At 32.3% G+C, this 21,572-nt stretch overlaps 1 protein-coding gene across 6 annotated transcripts; it reads left to right on the forward strand.

Moving 5' to 3' along the window:
* The first annotated feature begins 205 nt into the window (after window positions 1–205).
* Window positions 206–20,455, forward strand: LOC117915739 (histidine-containing phosphotransfer protein 3-like). Of its 6 annotated transcripts, none has more exons than XR_004651439.1 (8): window positions 206–264; window positions 355–405; window positions 7,771–7,901; window positions 7,994–8,062; window positions 9,884–9,955; window positions 11,104–11,176; window positions 13,131–13,245; window positions 18,861–19,043. XR_004651439.1 is itself a non-coding variant. In XM_034831410.1 (8 exons), the coding sequence occupies exons 1-7, from the start codon at window positions 217–219 to the stop codon at window positions 18,903–18,905; spliced, it is 489 nt and encodes a 162-aa protein (XP_034687301.1). In that variant the 5' UTR covers window positions 206–216; the 3' UTR covers window positions 18,906–18,933; window positions 19,697–20,455. The 6 variants fall into 6 exon arrangements, 5 of the variants coding, with proteins under 5 accessions (XP_034687301.1, XP_034687303.1, XP_034687300.1 ...); XM_034831410.1 differs by lacking the exon at window positions 13,131–13,245 and adding an exon at window positions 19,697–20,455 and having other exon boundaries at window positions 18,861–18,933; XM_034831412.1 differs by having other exon boundaries at window positions 13,131–13,176.
* Window positions 20,456–21,572: the final 1,117 nt, after the last annotated feature.

Below are 21,572 nucleotides of genomic sequence, written 5' to 3' on the forward strand. Positions count from 1 at the left end.
AACTACAAAGTAATACTAGATTTTTTGTAGAAGACTTTGTACTTTATATTGGAAGTTTCTATTTTTTGAAAACCAAAAAAATAAGAAGTATATAATGTAAATATGATTCAACATATTCATTAAATAATGAGATCATTTGGATGTTATATATGTATATATTTCTTGATTTGATTTTGTTTACATTTACTGCGCCATGATCCTTCCAGTGGAGGAGCTATGAACTGTTATGGCTGCACGTCAATCCCTGAGGCTATGGCAGATGAGGTATGTCCTCCTAAGCCCTCAAATCCTATTTTGAATCTTGGACTGGTGAAAATAACCCAATTTCTTTAATTTCTCATGTGTCAAGGAAAGAGGGATGGCTTTCCAGGGTTACATTTTCATCCTCAACCTATGGCTGATCAGGTATGCCCTGCCTTTCCCCTCTCTAATCTTGTTGTGCTAAATGTGCCTTGAAATGCTTAATTTCTATAGTAAGTAAGCTTCACTCTCGGCCTAAAAGATTCCGGCCTTCTCCAACAAAGCCACCCAATACAGGAAACATAACTCTCTACCATGGTTTTGTACCTTGTAAAAGATTGCCTATGTTCACCATTTTCTTGGCCACCACCCAAGTAAAGAACTTGGCGGGCAGAGTATTGTAGTTCCTTATGAAATTAGCATGAGAAAAATTAATGGGGGATGGACTTCTCAACAGTGCAAGAAAGGGCTTTCTATAGATTCCGGGGTATTTTAAGGAAAGTGGTTGATTCCCCATTTAAAGTGGTCATAAAACCTGATTATTGCACCATCGCCAACCGGAAATTGAGGAAAGGCAATGATATCTTAGAACTAGAAGGTCAAAGAGATGGCTTTCGTTGGCACTGGTGTGAATCCACTTCCCTACCATGTTGGCATTTAATCTGCTGAATTGCAGATGATAGATGAGTCTATTTTGAGAGCCCATATGGGAGTGACTTTGATTAAAGTGCTTTTAGTTTATAATGTTTTTCAAAATTGATTTTTGGAAGAGTCGTCTACCAAGTGGGTTTCCGAGAATTACTTTAAGTGATTCTCCAGGTTTTTAAAAGCGACTTTCAAAAATTTGTCAAAAACATAGGCTCTATTTGGGAAGTATTTTTAGAAACAATTCTGAAAAACTATTTTTGACAAGTTAATAAAAGTTTGTTAGAGAACCTAAAATGTTATTAACTTGTTTTTCTATGTTTTTAATATGTTTTAAAAAGAGCTTTTATATGCAGTGCTCTATTTTTAATTATTCTTCATATTTGTGTAATTATTTTTTAAAACAACCCTCAAAAAATAAGTGAAAATAATTGAAGACAACTACAAGGCGTTCTCTAAAAATACCTTATTTTCTGTTTTTAAGAACATAAAACTATTTTTGCTTTTTTAATTGTGAAACATGTTTTCTTGTTTTTATGTTACAGAGAACAAAAACAATTTTAAAAAACAGTTACCAAATAGGGTCATAATTTTTACAAGGAAGTTGTTCCAAGCATTAGGAAGCACTTATAACTCTCTCATTATCACTCCTCAATGAGCTCTAAGTATAGGTCCTCTTGGGACCTAGGCCCATTCATGTTAGTTCTATGAAATTTTGCGGTTCATCATTTCATTACATACATCCTTAGAAACAAGTATAATGTGCATGCCTTCTAATTTTATTTTTATTTATTTATTTGTGTTTGTACCACAAACTTTAGTGCTATTAAAAATTAAAGTTATTCTTAAGGTTAGGTGCAAGGTCAATGATTAGTAGCAAATGAAAAATACAGGAATAACCAGATGGTATATGACCCACCAATAGCAATTCATTTCCTATAAAATCAAGAAAGAAGAATAGATTCAACAAAATCTTACAAATATTGTCAATTGTTTTGCTCTATAGAACTAGAAAAGGAAGTAGGATAACTTTAGACAATGACAAACAAAGCAGGATACTAATCGAAATTTAAAGAAAATCTACATGTGCTTTGAATGTTAGAAATGGTATATCCAAATGAGAAAGCAAAAGAGATTCAAGAAATTTATAGCTATGTTTCCATTGTAATGGATTGCAAAATTATAACTCGAGGATGCCTAACTTTAAAAATCAAGAAAAAAAAAAGTTATAATAAAAATTACCAAAAATGCCTATGTGCCTTGGAACTTACAAATGATGAGCCCTTACTTCAAGTCCTAAGCTCTAATTGATCAAAGACACTTAGATGCCTATCTTTTAGAGCAACATTGAACTAATTTCTCACAATGTGTTCTTTATAAGTCTATCTATGCTTGCTTATATTTTAAATTTGAGAACCACAGAAAAAGTGTTCACTTATTCTTCATCTATTATTTATTATTATTAGACATGAGATAAATCCCATCAAGGTGATCTTATGGTTAACCTCATAAAAAAGATTGTCAAATTATTCCAACCTTTTCTTCCCCATTTATAAGCTTATGGAGCCAATTTAGAGAAGTCAATATTGAGGAAGATCACTGTAAAGTACCAGAAGAAAAGGCCAGAAACAACCTAAGTACATAACACCCAATGATATAATAAAATATCTACTTAAACTACATTTTCAAATTTAAGAGTATAAACTGTAATTTAAGAGTATTTTTATATTTAAGACAATACACACTAGTCAACTTTACAACAGCAGCAAGTTTGTTTACATTTTTTAAACCTTAGATTTAAGAATTCATTAGTTACAATTCCTTATAAGGAAAAATGAATAAATGAAGACATAAACAGCCTCACAAGCATTTACCTCAAATGATATTCATCCAATAAAATGTCTCACATATCATTAATGGTTAAATCCAACTAGCATAAAAATGCAAAACATGCTTGAATTGGAAAATCTCTTTAATTTTAATAGTTAATTTTTAATCTTGTAAAAAGATAAAAATGAAAGAAAGAGTACAAGGATAAGACAAAAAAAAAAAAAAACCAATTATATGCAGTAGGATAAACCTACCAAGGTAAAGTCAAACACTTCTCCATTTGTATAAAGTCCCTATTGGCACACAAGAAAACAAGTAAACAGTCTTACAGAACAACCAACAAGTAGAGTCAAAGAGAGACTCAGCAAACAACATCTCATAAGACAAATTAAAAAGACAACCTGGAACAGATCTGCTACCTCATCAAACAATGGTTTAAGATGTTCTTGTTGCTCTTTGACAACAGTGAAAGTCATTCCTTATATAAAACAACAACAAAAACTCAGAATAATTGAAATTGGATGAGCTTTTTGTTCCTGTTTTTATATGAAAAATAAATTTGGCTATTCTTTGAAAACTGCTCCAGGGGTATCTGAAATCACTGTCAATGGCATAACAAATTTGTCTTAAATATTTTTTTTTCCCTGTTTTAGGGAAGCTTATTTATGAAGGTCTCTTTAATTCTACTATATTATCTATTTAATAGGATTTTGTTTTTGTTTGTTTTTGAATTGATTTTATGGGCTTTTGACATTTGAATTGCAATTGGATCTTTTTCCCATAACTTTGACCTGTTCGATGAGATTGATTAGGTTTTTATTCTTGAAAAAGACTGAATACTAATCTTTATTATTTAAGCGATGTTTCCTTTCAATCATGTTTTTCCTTTTGTTGTTTAATCTGGATTTGAGCTTTGATGACATGTATGTCATTTTTTTGGGAATCCATGATTGATGGTACGCCCTCTTGTGTTTTCATGTAGGTGATTGTAAATGATCAATTTTCTCAAATTCAAGGTTTGAAGTATAGGAACTCGATGTTGTTGCAGGTTTAGAAAGTGAAGTTGATTTATATGTATCATCTTCATGTAAAAGTAATCTTATCAGACTTGAAAAGCAACAAATACCTTCAAACTTTGAGATCCAATTAAAGGTATTTGGTTAAAATGCTGGGAATACTTTTTGGTTATTTTCAAGATTTTCTGTATTTCTACAATGATTTTCTTCATATTATTTTCTCTAAATGGCCCATGGAGACTGGAAAATAGAGGGGAAAAGATTGTGGTAAAATTGCAATGTTTGATTGTGAGTTAACCATAAAATGCCCTTAATCAGGGTTGCTAATGTATAATATGAGAAGAAAATGGAGATAATTTTTTTTTTTTTTTTTTGAGGTTGTATAGTTAAGAAGTGTGAGTCCACATGTATGCTTGAAAGGTATATTATGAAAGATATATTCTCCTTATTTAATTATTTAATTTTTTTTGGATCTTCCTTCTCTACTTTGGTCAAGCTCGTCTTTTTCTAATTCTACAATCCACCAGAAAGAAATTGCTGTATTATGTAAGTGGGTGCTTATATAAATTATTTAATGCATATATGTGTGCTTCTTAATTTCCCCCCTTTCCCCCCTTTTTTCTTAATTTTAAACATAATAGAAACTTTTTGTTTTTTGATATATTTTTTTCATAACTGATTTCTTTAAGCATTTTTGCCTACTTTTTAAAACTAATTTCATGATTAACCTGAGTAGTTTCTGTGTTCCTTTTTATTTTTTATAATCATCAATGTGTATCACATTCTTTTTTGAATGGTGAAGTATGGAATCTCTCCTCCCAACCTCTGCTGATTATGCATTGGAATTTTAGGTACCTTGTGTCAGAGTCTTGTTGCTGATCATATGAAACTTGCTTGTATTGATCTCATCCAGGCTTGTTATCTGAAACAAAAAGAAAAGTAAGGAAGTGTTTCTCCCATGTTACTGGTAATCATGTAAATGCCTAATGACTAAATATGTTGGTCCATGATATGACAATTCCATGTACTTCTTTTGTATTCTGCATTTTTCTTTTTGAGATTTTGGGTTATCTAGTCCTTTGTTTGTACTTGAATATTTGTATCGATGGATTAGTCTGTTTTTGGTGAAAACCAAAAGACATCCTTTTAGAAACCAGTTTTTTCTATTATTATCCATTTATTATTGTTCTCAACCTTTTCACTCCACATGATGAAACTTCTACATGATTATGACGATGGAGAGTAAAAATTCTTGAATTATTTTTCCTCAACATTCTGTTGAATGGCAATGCTAGAGATGGAAATATTGAGATAGGCTTCAATTTTTTCTTTTCCTTAATTTTTTGGCTGACTGAAAGTAGGCTCTAGTTAACTTTGCATGTTTGAGATAGAAGTTAACTTTACATCTCTGATGTTGTATAGTATCTATCTGTGGTACTTTGGTGGAACATGCTTTCACTGGACACTACATAAATGTGGGCAGTCATAATATATTCCTTAGGAGATAGGATAGATTCTAGATATCTATTTTGTAGCATGTTATATGTTTTCCCCCCCTTTTTTATTCTTTTTTCCTTTTTTGCTTTTGTTCATGTTCTTTTTTTTGGATTTGCCAATCTTTCTTTTTGAAACAAAAATTACTTTTATGGAATGAAAATGCAAAACAAGTCTTCACAGTTGGACCTTTTTGGCTTCCTGTTCCTTAAGGATACAGGGTATCAAAAACTCCCCTGGAGTGGTTGTAAGATATCCCCAGTGAGTTTTAATGTTATAAGGTCTTTTAGTGAAAAATCAGAAGGATTGAGAATTACTAGAAGCATGAGAGCCTTCTATGAACTAATTAGAGATTGTAGGTTGGTTGACCCTCCGCTTGCAAGTGAGGCTTTTACTTTGTCAAATACGTAAATGACGCTGGTTAGATGCTGGATAAGTTTCTGATACTATTGGAGTGGAAATCTAGGTTTCCAACCATTATTAGGAAGTTTTGGCAAGGCCAATATCTAATCATGCACCATTTTGATGGAGGCTAAGCCAATTAGTGGATACTCTCCCCATTTTGGTTTGAATCTTTGTGGTAGCAATATTTGAATATTGGTTAGATCATTAGGAAGCTTTGGAATAAAATTCAACATCACAATGGAATGGGGCTAAACTCATGCGGAAACTCAGGTCATTCAAAGCTTTCCTGAAAGTATGGAATTCAAAAACTTTTATGCTATGTTTGGTTTCAAGAAAGTACTAAGGAAAGGATTTTTTATTTTTTTTAAAGAAAAATGATTTTCATATGCTCGGTTTACCATATAAAATATGAAAGAAAATCAAATATAATTAAAATTAGTTAGAAATGGTTTTTTTTATAGGTAAAATTAATTCAAAACTTATACATTTTCAAATTATTTAATGTTTATATAGAAAAGAAAAAAAAAAAGTGAAATGAGTTTGAAGAAGCATGTAAAAATAATTTATTAACTTTAAATCTCTTTATCATTTCCCTTCACTTTTTCTTTCCTTTTATTTTTCCTCTCTATTTTCTTTCCCCTGTATTTTCCCTCAATTTTTTCAAAAACCAAACATAGGGCTATTGTTTTTGGAGAAAGGAAAGTTATGATAATCAAAGACATGAGAAACAATAATGGCTTTCAATTTATAATTAAAATAAGGGTTGTCTTGTCTTTTTCTGTATTTTATTACTTTGCCCTATTTGTATGTATTGCTTTAGGTTTTCTTTTTCTGCAGATAAATATGCCGCCTCCAGTGCTTCCAAGCTCAATATTCAAAAACTTATGCATTGCTGTAAATGATAGATTTTTTTTTCCTTTTTTGTTTTGTTTTGTTTTGTTTTTTTTTTTTTTTTGGGTTTTTTTCTTTGTTTTGCATCAGTCCTGAAAATTATTTTCATGGTATCAGAGGGGGTTTTTCAGCAATTGGAATTTATTTGAAATGTAAAGGAGGTAATGGTAGTGATTTACAATTGGTTGGTTCCAACTATATGCTAGTGTTGTCAACCAATTGCTGTTTTCATGCAGCAGCATTCTTGACATTTATGGATTAAAAAAACCAGATTTATTATTAGAGGGTTTGATAAGGACCTTAGATAAATTAATAAACAAATAAATGTACCAAAAAACAAAAAGATGGAAAGGCCTTTTTTTTCCTCTTTTTTTTTTTTTTTTTTTTTTTTAATTTGTTTGTTCTTGTCATTAATGTTTTAATTTTGGCTCTTATCATTAATGAGATGGATGTTAATATGGAAATTGTAAGGGTTAATTTCATTAATTAGACTTGCTGGAGACACACACACATTTCTTGTATGCTCTACTTGTTTTATCCATAAAAGCCACATAATGTTAAAGGGGTTTGCAAAGGCCTCATATTTATTAAATAAATAGACAAATGTGCAAGAGCTTTTAACATTTTGTTTGTTCTTATCATTAATGAGATGGATGTTGATTTGGAAATTCTAAGGATTAATTTAGACTTGTTGGAGACAGGCCCACTTTCTTGTGTGCTACTTATTCTACCTTTGAACCCCTTATTGAAGTCTGCAAGTCTATAGAGGAGTTTTCTTCTTAACTTAAAACTATCTTCAAGCTTTTGTTGCTTAGTAGTTCTTGTTCTTGCTTTATATTAGAAATGGCTTTGATTATTCTTAATGAGCTGCTTGAAAAATATACAAAATCGTTGTTTGATGAGGTAATGACTTTGTGTCAACTAGTGTTTTATTTTGTTGTATGAGACCTTGTTTAATAAGGTTTTATTTACTCTACCTTTATGGTTGTTCTCTAGAATCTTTTGTTGTGTGTTGAAGTGATCTTAGGGGCTTTTGGAAATTGGAATTATATTTGCTCTTGTTTTTGTAATTCTAGTAAGAATGATTGATTGTATTTTATCTTATTTATGTATTTTCCCCTATTGAAAGGTTGAATATTAACCTTTAATAATGAATAGATGCTCATGTTTAATTGTGTTTTGCTGTTTTCTTTTAGTAAGATTATGGAAGATATGGTTAATGATAATGCCTTTGTGACTTTCCCTGCAGGGGATAGTAAATGATCAATTCTGTCAAATTCAAGCTTTGAAAAGCGAAGAGCAACCAGATGCTGTTGTAAGGTTGATTGATACGTACATCCTTGATGTAGAAAGGATCTTATCGAATTTGAAAAGCTACATGTACCTTCAAACTCTGAAACTCAATTAAATGGATTTTTAGGTAGGATCAAGTTTATATTTGGGCTGTCTCTGATATTTTCTTATTTTTGCAGAGATCTTCCTGATGTAGACTTCTCTAAATTGGCTGTGGAGATTTGCAAGATAGAGGAAAAAAGCTTGCAGTAAGATTGCTTCCATTTATGGGGCAATTGTCAAATAGCTGAATAAGAATGAAAGAAAATATGGAAACATTTTTTAAGAGTTTTCCTATTTAACACAAGTCGGCACAATGAATGCATGCTGGGTATAAAATGCTAGCTAGCTGGGTGCCTTGATCTCTTTAAGACTAAGGCCATGTGGGCCTTCTCTAGTTTCTATTAGCCAATCAAGAAGGGAAAAAAATCAGTAGCATCTTTGTGGTCCTTCCTTTTCCACTTTCATTAGGCTTTTCCATTTTTAGTTCTCTAATCCATCAGAATGGCATTGTTGGATCAAGTAAGTGGATGTTTATACAGATAATATTTGGTTATAGACCTTTTTTTGTTACCTGTTCTTCTGAATGAAAGTAATTGCAGACACGTTTTATTATTGTTGGGAGTGCATGATATAAATTGTCGACCCAAATCCTCTAAAAAGCTTCGTTTATTGGGAGGTCATGTTTGAAGTCTACCGCATGCTTATTTCTACAATTTATTAAGCCCAAGGGAGACTCTTTGTGGTTTGTTTATTTAAGGACATGTGTGTCTCTCGATGTGCAGGTATGGGGTCCCATGTGAGGGAGGGTGTTGGAGTGCATGATATACATTGTAGCCCAAATCCTATAGGCTTAAGCTTTTAGGAAAATTAGTTGTCTAATAATTATATAAAAATATATTTCATATTCTGGTTTCTTTTACCATTTTTGCCTACTTTCTAAAACTAAGACCATATTACACCTGCATAGTTTCTGCCCTGCTCCCTGGATTTTCTCAGTTATTTATATCACTCCTTTTCTGGATCATGAACTATGAAGTCTCTCATATGCCCAAAGACTTTTTATGAGTTCTCAAAGGCACAATCATGTAGCTCATGGTATTTGTTGCATTTGTGCTAGGATTGAGCTACCCCTTAAGTTCTAGCATTAGGGGCAATTAAAGTTCTAATAAGTTCCTGTCAGGTTCACCCGAAAGCATGGTAATTTTAAAGGCTTGAATGGGAGTCTTGTCAAGCTTATATATTTCATGCTTCAGATGATCAAATTTTCTACTTAAAACTTTCATATTGGTGAAACCATGTTTTCCCTTTTCCTGATCTTTGCTCTTGTTTCTTGTGTATATTATTGTTTATCTTGCTACTTGGTCAAATAGTATTTTTGCTTATTTATGTATCTATTTATTTTATACATACAATCTTCATATAAAATAACAAGTAATGGAATATTGATATTTTTTTTTCTATGTTCTTTAGTGCTACCATGATTTTTTATTTTTATTTTTAAAAAACTATATACCACTAAAATAATCAAAAGGCTTAAATCTTAAACCTTTTGCCTAATATCTCAGGGCAGGGAGTAAGATGCCTCACCTAAAGCATTCATCTTTAAAAGCACTGATTTATGATCATCATCAGTCCATTTTAACAGGCAGGGACTTCTTCTCATTTTCTATATCATTGAAATCATAGTAATCTGGTAATTGTTTATATGGATTGCATGGTGTCAGAAAATTGTACCCTCTTTTAAGTTGTGAATGATGTGATGGTGGGTCATTGGATTGTCTTAACTTAGTCTTTCCATGAGTTGCATATCCAATATTTTCATCTGTTGGACATGATAATCAGTCAGATAGTGAAGTCTTTTTTTCTTGCCCATTAGAAGCATTCTGTAAGTTACAGTGAATGCTAATGCCAACTTGGCCTTGTAGTATACAGCACCAGGGTTCAGATGGGAGTTTAATCCCATCCTCAATCATCATTTTCTGATTAGGGATTGATTTTTTTAATTTTTTTTGTATATTGTGTTACAGAATTGGTGCTGAGCACATGAAAATTGCTTGTGCCAATCTCATTCTGGCTTGTGATCAGAAGCACAAGGATAAGTACGGAAGTCTTTCTCTCATGCTAGACTGCTCATCAGTTTGATTACTATTATATATGAACTATATGATATGAAAATCTCATTAATTTATTTTTCTTTCGTCTTTCCCTTTTGTTTCTCATTTTAAACTTTGGATTAGCCCTCAATGCTAGCTCATTACAAAAGCTGTCACTAGTTAAGAAAATTAGAAAACAACTCTTTGAGAATTAATAAACCTGCTTGAGTCTTCTTCTTCTTCCTGTACCATTAATTTGGATTATAATAACTAAAATGTCAAGTTAATTTGATAAATATCAAAATTGTATTTTCAATCCTAAAGCAGATAGAACAAATTGCTACCTAGTCATTGTTTTGAGGCTTTTAGAATTAATGTTTTGGGAGAAAATGGGATTCTCTTAAATAATGAAGGGAAAATAATTTTGAGATCTTAAATCACACATTAATTAACAAATAATACATGAGCTGTAATAGACTATTTCCAGGGATTGCAAGCTTTTTTAATTTTGTTTTCTACCTTACTAATTAATTCTTGCCATGTCCAATTCCGTGTCTCTGCGCCTTTCTTTTATTTTTATTCTTTATTGCTGGCAGGCCTAAAACCGCATTCATGAAATGCCATTTTAGATGAAACTAAAATGGTTTTAGCTTTATTAATTAATAGTTCACCAAGGATAATTGTGTTCACAAGGTGCAGTTTTAGTGTCTTAGGAAACACTACTTGGTTAATGTAGCTATGGTTTCAGGCATCAATGTGGATGAAGATTGAAAATCATTTTTGTATGGCTCTGTATATGTCCTTTTCAAGCATAATAGATGGGTTCCTTTCAAGCTCATAAGTTTTTTTCCCCTCTTTTTCTTTCAATTTTTCTTTTACTTGTCTCCTTTCCATTGCAATAATGAAGATATTCAGTTCTTTATTGAACTAAGAGTGCGTTTAATAGTGATTTTAAGAAGTGTTTCTAATCTTTCTAATACTTGAAAAATAAAAATTTTCAAGTATTAGAAATGGTAGAAAGACTTCCTAGAATCACTGCCAAACGCACTCTAAATATTTGTTTCTCTTAGTTTATGACAATAGGTCTTTTATTCATTTGTTTTCCCATACATCTGAAATATATTTAACTCCTTATTTATTTGTTTGTTTTTTAGTTTCTGTCAATACTTAGCTTGGATGATGAATGAATTTACTAAGACCCAAAGCAAGTTGGAGGCCTTTGCTCAGGTATTACACAATACCAATTCATGTCTTCTTGGATTTTCAAGATATTGTTAAGTTGGTGTCTGGAATGTTTCTTCATTTTCATCCTTTTCTTCCTTTTATTATTTAGATGTATCATTAATTTTTTTTCTTTGACCTCCTTAAGTAGAGAGAGAGAGAGAGGAAACCAGACAAAAAAACAAAGTAGTGTTCCTATTAAATAGCATTAGAATTGGGGTTACTTATAGTGCACATGTCAGGGATGGGAACTTCCATTTGGGTGATTTATTAGGTTGTCTTTTGATAAGTTGTTTACTGGTTTTAGTTGCCGTTAAAATTAATATTTGTACCTAGGGAAGAAGTTTATTCAAAGGTATGAAGTGTCGGCATACTAATGTTGAGCGTCTCTTTATGTATTGCTCTTTCCTTTACTGATTGTCTATAAATTTTAAAAGAATTTTTACTGTAGTGAGTTAGTTTAACTTAAAATCATCTGGTTCATCTAGCAACCTATTATGTTATCCATCATGGGGATCTTTTGGCGTTCTTGTGAAAAAGCATTGATAGTACGATCATTAAATCTCATGTAACTCATAGAGAGTGAGACTCTTCAAAAGATTAAAGAAGACTATTTCCTTTTTGAGGAATAAGAGAGACTACAAGAAAAACAGACTAGAAAGGCTACTAGCCGAACACCTGTATATTAAGCATCCAATATCACAATATAGCTTAAAAAAAAAGGATCCAATAGCACAATATATTTCCAAGATTACCCTCTATAATGGACGCTAACCTACATAAAGATTTTAAAGTTCTAATACAAATTTTTCATAAAATATTTAAACATAAAATCTAGATGCATTAAAATCCTATTAAAATAAATTAAAAAGAATCTTAAAAACATCTAGTTTTGATTCTTTTAGGGTTCTTTGTTTACATGTGTGATATTGGAGTACAGTAATACAGAGTCCTACAATTAATTTTTACAAGAAATTGCTACCAAGTATCAACAAGTCCATTCCAAGTTTCTATATCCTGGAAAGGGTGGATTCCCCAGATCATACCTATTGAACAAACTTCCTTTGAGAAAAACAGCTACACCAGTACCTTCCACGGAGTAGGAATATTTTAGCATGTGGCTCTAGTATGTTTATATGAAATATTACAAAACCAGTTCAAAACTAATAACAATAATAATTATTAAGAAACAGAAATTTGAAAAAGAAAAAGTTAAGGTCGCATTTGAATACATTTTCTATTTTTTATTTTTAAAAATAGAAATTCCTATACAAAGTATAAGAACTCTTATACAAAAATCAGAAATTTATCCTGTATTTTTACAAATTCTTTTCAAAATTTTAAAAGTTTGAGAATTTTTTACTTCTTTTAAGTTCTAAAATTTTTAAAAATCGTTTTCAAGTGCACAAGGCATGTAGCTACTCTTTGTATAAGAATTCCTACATTTTGTATGGTACTTTCTATTTTTAAAAACAAAAAATAGGAAATTTATCCAAGCATCACCTAAAAGTGTTGTGAGATAGCACCCAAATAAGTTTCTCCATTAGATCAAGCACATTTGTTGCAAGTGTTGAGAATCTAAACCTTACTTTTAAGGCATCCTTGCAACAGTAGCAAATATGATCAAGTTGAATGGTTAAAAATGGTCTGGGTGGAGGAAGTTTTCTTTTGAGAATCTATAATTGCAATTTTATCCCTACATGGCCTTTTGTCTTCTGCTGTGTTGGGGTGACTCCCAACTAGAAAATCTGCATCTATGTTCAGATTCAAGTAGGAGTCTGGTGCGCCCAGCCAATATAGTATTTTCATGTATGTGCAATTGTTTTTTTTTTAATTGAAAAACATTATAATTATTGCTTTTATTTAATTCTCCATTTTTTTTTCTATTTGTTATCTTGTTTGTCTCTTCACATTGTTTTCCAATTTTCTTGAATGGAAAGATTTTTTTTTTTTTCCCCAGGTATCTTTATGGAAGTATGAGCTTTCATGAAAAGCATGCAATTGTGGTATTTTCAAAGTCCATGCAAGCAGTGTTCTGAGCTTCCTTTGGTTCATGTCTTGAGAAATATCCTATGGTTATTCCATACTTTGTTTCTTTTACATCTAAATTTGAACACTTCCATGGACAATCATAAAATATGTGGGAGATCTGATTTGGTGCTATAAGAGTGGAAAATCATAAAATATGTGGCAGATTTGATTTAGTATTGTAAATGGGATGTTGTGATTTAATTTAGTGGAGTAAATTAGGGGATAGAACCAACTAAGTCAACGTTTCTAATTTAGTTTTTATTTTTTATTTTTTCTGTTTTCAGGGTAGTGATTATTTGCACAACTATATATATATATATATTTTTTTTTCCTTTTGCATGTATTCAAGATTAGTTCTATATATATGTTGTAATCCTAAACTTCAGAGATATAGAGGAACAATTTTTTTATCTAAACTTTTATGGTATCAGAGCCAGTTTCCTACTGGAAGTGATACATTCATTTCTGGTTTTTAAGTACCATTATTATTATTATTATTTTCTAGAACTACTAGGCTACTGGTAGGAGTTTCAAGTACTAGATTTTTTTTCATAGAACTATTAGGATGTTGGTAGGAGGATTTGATGTTAGGAATCAGCAAGGAGGAGAATTTTGGAGATTCTTCACAGCAGGTATCAATGCCTCTATTTCAAGTCTCACCTCATGACACCGGTAATAATCCTTCACTGCACATCACCACTCATAAACTACATGGACTGAATTTTCTTAGATGGTTTCAGTCCATTAAATTGTTTCTTCGTGGGAAAGGGAAACTAGGATATCCGACCGGTGCAACAAAGGCCCCAAAAGAGGATGATCCAGGTTTTCAAACATGGGACTCAGAAAGCTCCCTGATCATGGCCTAGTTATTGAATTCTATGGAGCTGGAGATAGGTCAGACTTGCGTGTTTTTACCAACAATAAAAGAGCTCTAGGAAGCGGTTATGGAAACTTACTCTGATCCTGAGAATTCAGCATAAATCTGTGACTTGAAATCAAAGATCCATAAGATAAAGCAAGGAAACCAAGGTGTAACTAAATATTACAACATCTTGAAAGGTCTTTGGTAAGAATTGGACCTATTTTATGGTTTTGAATGGGCATGTTCCGTAGATAGTGCCTGTTTTAAGAAGATGATGGAGAAGGAACAAGTGTTTGAGTTCCTTGTTGGGCTGAATAAAGAATTAGGTGAAGTCCGTGGACAAATCCTTGGCAAAGAGCCCTTACACTCTATCCGAGAGGTGTTTGTTGAGGTTCAAAGGGAAGAAAGTCACAGATCAGTCATGATAGGAGGCTCTTATTCAACCATTTATGAGAACTCAGCACTTGTTGCCACTGAAGCTGCTAAGGTTGCTGCCAATGCTACTGCCAATGCTGGTGGTCAAGGGATCTCAAAGAAAGCAGGGGGTAAAGGGAAGATATGGTGTGATGATTGTAATAAACAATGACAAACTAGAGACACCTGTTGGAAGCTACATGGGAAGCCACAAAATTTGAAAAACAGTGGTAGATTTCATAGGAGAAATGGCCAAGGCAGGCAGACTGCAACCAAGAGTCCAAAAACCATAACTGAAGCATCTCCATTCAATAAAGAGCAATTGAAACACCTGTATTGGTTATTCAATCAATCTCCATCTTCTAACTCTTTATTATCCTGTTCTTTAGCGCGAACAAGTAGATCTCTTAGTGCTTTAAGTGTTCATTCTGAAAATTTTACACTACGGATCATAAATTCTGGTGCTTTTGATCATATGAGAAGCTTGTGAAATCTGTTTTCGACGTATTCTCCTTGTCCAGGTAACCAGAAAATCAAAATTGCGGATGGATCATTTTCATTCTTTGTAGGGAAGGGTTCAACCCCTATTTCAAAAATTTTGACCTTAGAATCCGTTCTTCATGTCCTCAATCTTTCATGCAATCTTCTTTCCATTAGTAAACTACCAAGGGACATGAATTGTGTTGCTAAACTTTTCCCATCTTATTGTGAATTTCAAGACCTATCGGGGAAGACAATTGGTAGTGCTAAGGAGATTGATGAACTCTATTACCTTGTTGAGGATCCTATCAAGAGTAGATAAGCTCAAGTTGCGAGTAATGATGTTTTTCTTTCTCTGTTGGACATCAAATAATGTCATGGCACCATAGGTTAGGTCATCCTAGTTGTTCATATTTAAAACAATTGTCTCCATCTTGGTTTAAGAATAAAAATCCTTTAATGTTTCAATGTGAGGTTTGCCAACTATCTAAACATCATTGTGTCTACTTTCTTACATGACCTTATGAAGAATCTAGACCTTTTTCCTTGATACATAGTGACATTTGGGGACCCTCACGTGTGGTGATCGTAACCGAAACTAGGCGGTTTATTACTTTCATAGACAACCACACTAGAGTTTGTTGGATTTATTTGTTGAAGGAAAAATCAAAGGCAAAAAGGGTTTTTAAAATTTACCATGCTATGATAAAAGCACTATTTCAAACTCAAATTCAGGTACTTTGGAATGATAATGGAAAGGAATATTTTAACTCTATTCTTGGAGATTATCTCCTTCAAAATGGGATCATACATCAATCTAATTGTTTTGATACCCCACATCGAAATGGGATTGCGAAGAGGAAAAACTGTCACTTAATGGAGGTTGCTAAAGCCATCATGTTTACATCAAAGGTACCTAAAAGTTTTTGGGGAGAAGTTGTACTCATGGCCTCTTATTTAATTAATAAAATGTTGACTAAAATTCTTGGTTTTGAATCTCTTCTTAATCATTTTTCTAAGGTTTGCCCTCATATAAAAATATTTTCATCAATTCCTCTAAAAAATTTTGGATGTATGACATTTGTTTATATTCATAAACAACATAGAACTAAGCTTGATCCTCGTACACTAAAGTGTGCTTTTGTGGGACAAAAGGGGTATAAGTGTTATGATCCTATCTCTAGGAAAAATTTTGTTAGCATGGATGTAACCTTCTTTGAAAATTAACCCTACCTTACCAAAAACACTCTTCAAGGGGAGTGTGGTTGAGAAAGATTGTTTTTGGGAAATGTCTTTACCCTTGCCAACATTTGATGACAATGTGAGTCCTAGTCTTTCACATTCTTTTTGTTTGGGTCCTATTGAATTAGAAAACTTAGGTTCAAGTTCAACTCCTTAAGTGAGTTCTATTATGCCAAACAATGAAGAATTGTTAACAGAGGGAGAATCACTATAGACAAAATCTCAAGGCAAGAAGGAGAAATCATCAAGGCAATCCAAAAAGTCATACTCTTGCCACTATCCAAGAGTCAGAACTAGTCATAGGGACCCAAGAAGGTATAGTTCTACCTATTCTCTCTTCAAATACAAATTCTAATGCTTCTAATGACCTTGATATTCCTTATTACCCTTAGGAAAGGAACCAAATCTTGTACCGTGCATCCTATTCCTAAATATGTGTCATACCATAGGTTGTCTAATTCCTTTAGAGCTATTACTACTAACATGTCTTTTATGGAGATTCCAAAATATATATGGGATGTTCTAGTTGTTCCTTTGTTCCTAAGTGGAGAGAAGCAGTCATGGAAGAAATCATGGGATATGGTAAGTTTGCCAAAAGGGAAAACAATAGTAGGATGCAAGTGGGTATTTACTATCAAGTATAAGCCTGACGGTTTGAAGGAGATGTATAAAGTTACAACCAAGGGCTTTATATAAACTATAGTATTGACTATCAAGAGACGTTTGCACCAGTTGCCAAGATGAACATAATCTAAGTCTTATTGTCAATCGCAATCAATCTAAATTGACCACTACAACAGCTAGATGTAAAGAATACTTTTCTAAATAGAGAATTGGAGGAGGAAGTGTATATGGATTTACCCCCTAGTTTTGAGCAATCATTTGGAACTAAAAAAGTTTGTAAATTGAAGAGATCTCTCTATGGGCTGAAGTAATCCCTAAGAGCATGGTTTGATCGTTTCATAAAGTCCATTCGACATCTTGGGTATATGCAAAGTCAAGCCGATCACACTATGTTCTACAAACATTCTGGTGACAATAAGATTGTCATGTTGATGGTACATGCATATGATATCATCTTAACAAGAGATAACATTATGGGATTGGAGAAATTAAAGGGGGAACTTGCTAAAGATTTTGAAATTAAAGATTTTGGTGAGTTGAGATACTTCCTTGGTATGGAAGTTGCAAGGTCTCGAGGTGGCATATTTGTTTCTCAATGAAAATATACTCTAGACTTGCTCAAAGAAACAAGAATGTTGAGTTGTAAACCAACTAATGCCCCAATTGACCTTAATAGGAAATTGGGGCAAACGAAGTTAAGCTCAAGTGTGGATAAAGGATGCTATCAACATTTGGTAGGTAAACTGATATACTTATCACATACACATCCTGATATAGCATTTGTAGTTAGTATGGTCAACCAATTTATACACTCACCTATTGAAGAATGTTTTGAAGCTATGTATCAAGTTTTGAAGTATTTGAAAGGAAGCTAAGAGAAAGGATTATTGTTCGAGAAAAAGGGGCATATGCGGATTGAGGCCTATATTGATGTTGATTGGGAAGGAGATAACAAGGATAGAAGATCAACTTCAGGTTATTGCACCTTTGTTAGAGGGAACTTCGTAACTTGGAGAAGTAAGAAACAAAATGTTGTTGCTCAAAGTAGTGTAGAAGCTGAGTTTCAAGTTGTTGCTCATGGAGTTGTGAACTCATTTGGTTGAAGAGGATATTAGAAGAATTGAGGATTCCTTATGAGAAACCTATGAAATTCTACCGTGACAATAAAGCAACGATTAACATAGCCCACAATCCAGTTCAACATGATGGAACTAAGCATGTTGAAGTGTATCATCATTTCATTAAGGAAAAACTTGAGGGGGGCCTAGTCTGTATATCATATGATCCTATAACGAAACAGCTAGCGGATATCCTAACTAAAGGCCTTCCCCAAGCAGCCGTTTGAAGTTCCTAGTAAACAAGTTAGAAATGTTAAACATCTTCAAACCAACTTGAGGGGGAGTGTGGAAAATCATAAAATATGTGGGAGATTTGATTTAGTGTTGTAAATGGGATGTTGTGATTTAATTTAGTGGAGTAATATAGACAACAAAATCAGCTGAGTCAATGTTTTTAATTTAGTTTTTATTTTTTTCTGTTTTTAGGGTAGTGATTGTTTGCACAATTGTATCTTTTTATTTTTTTTTCCTTTTGCATGTACTCAAGAGTAGTCCTATATATATGTTCTAATCCTAAACTTAAAAAATATAGATGAACAATTTTTTTCTCTAAACTTTCAACTTCCATCATCTTTTTCATGTTTAGGCTATTTATCATAGAATAAAGGGATGAGTGAAAATGGTTGCAGCTTGTTTTATATTTATAATGTATATTTTCTTAAGCTCTTTACTTAATCAACTTATAATTTTTTTCAACTTGTTATTTTTATACAAGAAATTTTGTTTGAGAACTCCATTAGGGCTTGTAGCTCCTGAAATTTGAAGCCTACTTTGTAGCTTCAGAAAATGCACTAATACTTCCATTTCATATTTCTCATGTTCTGGCTATGTGCTGATTTATGTTGTTTTTTCCCTGAGTGCCTATGATGGCATATTTACCTGTTTGTATTCATCCCTGTCTGGCCATTGTGATGTGCAGATGGAGCGGAAGATCATCAGAGTGAGGAGCAAAGTGCAAAAGTAGAGCTTGTTTCAATTGAATCGTCTATCAGGTGTGTGACAAAGAGGTTTCTGGAAATGTAATGTTTTATTTGTGGATGTAGTTCAGACTGGAGAATTCAAATAGACTGGAGAATTAAAATTGAGGAATTAGCCAAGCAAATATTGAATATTTTCTTTGTAAAAACCAAAAAAAAATAAAAATAAAAAAATCCAGGAATGACTTCAAGAGTAAGAAAACATGCATGCTAAAGAATATTGGAGAATAATTTGATAATTGATGACACAAACAGGTCCAGTGGTAAAGATAAATAGAGTTGAATACTTAACCCATATCTACCAGTTCTATGCCTCTTTGGTGGTTAGTCATATCAGAGTAAAATAAATGCTAGTTATATTTATACTGTTCTTCTCTGGTCAGAGCTAAATATAATGCTAAGAGTGAGATGCACATGAGGGTCCACCATGGAAATGTAAGGCCTCTAGTTCACATTCTATATCTAAACATGGTTTGCATTGAGAAAGAAGATGAAGATTTTGAAGAGGATCAAAATGGTTTGGTCTCAGGATCATGGAGGAAAATTTAAAAAACATGATAGGGCTATAAGGCTGGGCTATACTCTAACTGTGAATAATTTTGTTTTCTCATAACCGAACCGATGTCAGAAACTAGAGCAGGGTGAGAATTAAGGTATGGCAGATGCTGATGCTAGTTTCTTAAATGGATTTTGTTCCTCAAATACTTCTATCTCTCTATTCCAATAGTCTCAGGTATAGGAGGTTGTCCAAACACGTTTGTTGCCTGATATTTTTCAGGGTCCTTAATCAGCTTACAGAACCGGTTTGGAGAAGCAGGCTAGTAGCTAAACTGGAAGCAAAGTTAAGCTAGATGGTCCTTCAATGGTAAAAGAATGATAGTAAAAATGGTGAAAGATGTTGTAGCATTTGTTTGAAAAAACAGCCTATTCATCTTGGTCTTCGAAAGAAAATCCCTGTGACTGCCAGTCCAAGGACTTCATGAGTCACACACAGAAATTTCTTCTTGGTCTTCCAAAGAAAGTTCCTGCAGCCAGTGATCCCTTCTAGTGGCCACTCAATTCACTTCCTAAGAGAAGTCTCTTGGTCTGCTTTGCAGTTGATCTTTCCATTATCTGCTTAATTTCAACTTCTTTTGTCCTTGTACCATGGACCTGAAGTCTCAGTGTCAAAACACCTAGATCAAAGTGGTCTTTGTTTTCTTCAGTTCTTCCCATCTGAAGTTTCTGGGCGGTGTCCCTCAACATTAAGTACACATATTTGAGCTTCATGCCTTTGTTAAGCTTCTGCTTTTGAAAGAAATGGAGTACCAAGCTTCTGCACAGAATTACTATACCAGAAGGCAGAGTGGCCCAGCCCAGCCCACACCCCCCACCCAGCACAGCTCGGCAGCCCAACGTGCGCTGCACGCCTGCACACCATTCGCCCCTGACCGTGCTCATGTTTCCTCACCAACACCAGCCGACTAACCATGCTTCATTTGATAAAATGTTCACATTTTATGTATATATGTAGATATGTATATTATTAGCATTAAATATATCAACCATATATATAAACAAATATTATAAATTATATACATATATTATAAATTAAACATAATAAAATTATTATAAATAAATTGTTTTTTGTGATTGTAACTTTTATATAATAATTATATATAAAATAATACAAATTATCATTATTTCTTTTGATGTCATTAAATACATCCAAATTAAATGATAATGCATAAAGTATGTTTTCAAATTATAAACATTATTGTTAAATATCACAACTATGCATATATCATCATTTATTTTATATTATTTAATATAATTGAATTAAATGTATCATAATTTTAATATTAAATGTATTTTAAATTAGACATATTATAATTAAATATCATAATATTATTATGTAATAATATTTAATGTAATTTAATAATAAATATACACTTATAAAATTCATATTTTTTTATTGATGAATATGATATTATCACCAAATATGAGAAATCATATCATACATATATCAAAATTTTCAACTAAATAATTTTAAAATGTCTTATACTTCTAATTACATTTCTATAAGATTTTTCTTATATTTTCATGAATTTTGATCAATTTTAAGTCCCATCGATATTTTTTGTTCAAAATATCCATCGATATATTTCCGTATATCTATGATTACCGATATTTTCATCATTGACTACATCTTGCTATTCAAACCCGAAGAACGGATTTAGTGAGGCTTTTATTAATTAAAGGAGTTGATGAGACATTAAAGAACCAGGTAAATATGCATGAACACTTTTGTAATTTGTTTACTGGTTGCTGTTTTTGTTCTCACATTGATGCTTAAGGATTTATGTAACAACTAAACACTACCACCACCAATCATCTCCCACCTCAGCCACTCTCTATTCGGCGAAAATTGATCAAACCTCATGAAAATATTGAGAAAGATTATAAGAATTGATACAAGAAGTGATAATAAACATTTTAAAATTATTTTATTGTAGTTAATATATGCATCAGATAATTTGTTATATTCGACAATAATATCGTGTGTGTAAATAAGAAATATGAATTTTGTAAATGTATATTTATTATTAAGCTATATTAAATATTTTATTTTCATTAAAGGTCAATAATTTATACATATTTCATTATAATGGTCC

The sequence above is a fragment of the Vitis riparia genome, chromosome 6 (assembly GCF_004353265.1).
Source record: "Vitis riparia cultivar Riparia Gloire de Montpellier isolate 1030 chromosome 6, EGFV_Vit.rip_1.0, whole genome shotgun sequence".
Classification (NCBI taxonomy): domain Eukaryota; kingdom Viridiplantae; phylum Streptophyta; class Magnoliopsida; order Vitales; family Vitaceae; genus Vitis; species Vitis riparia.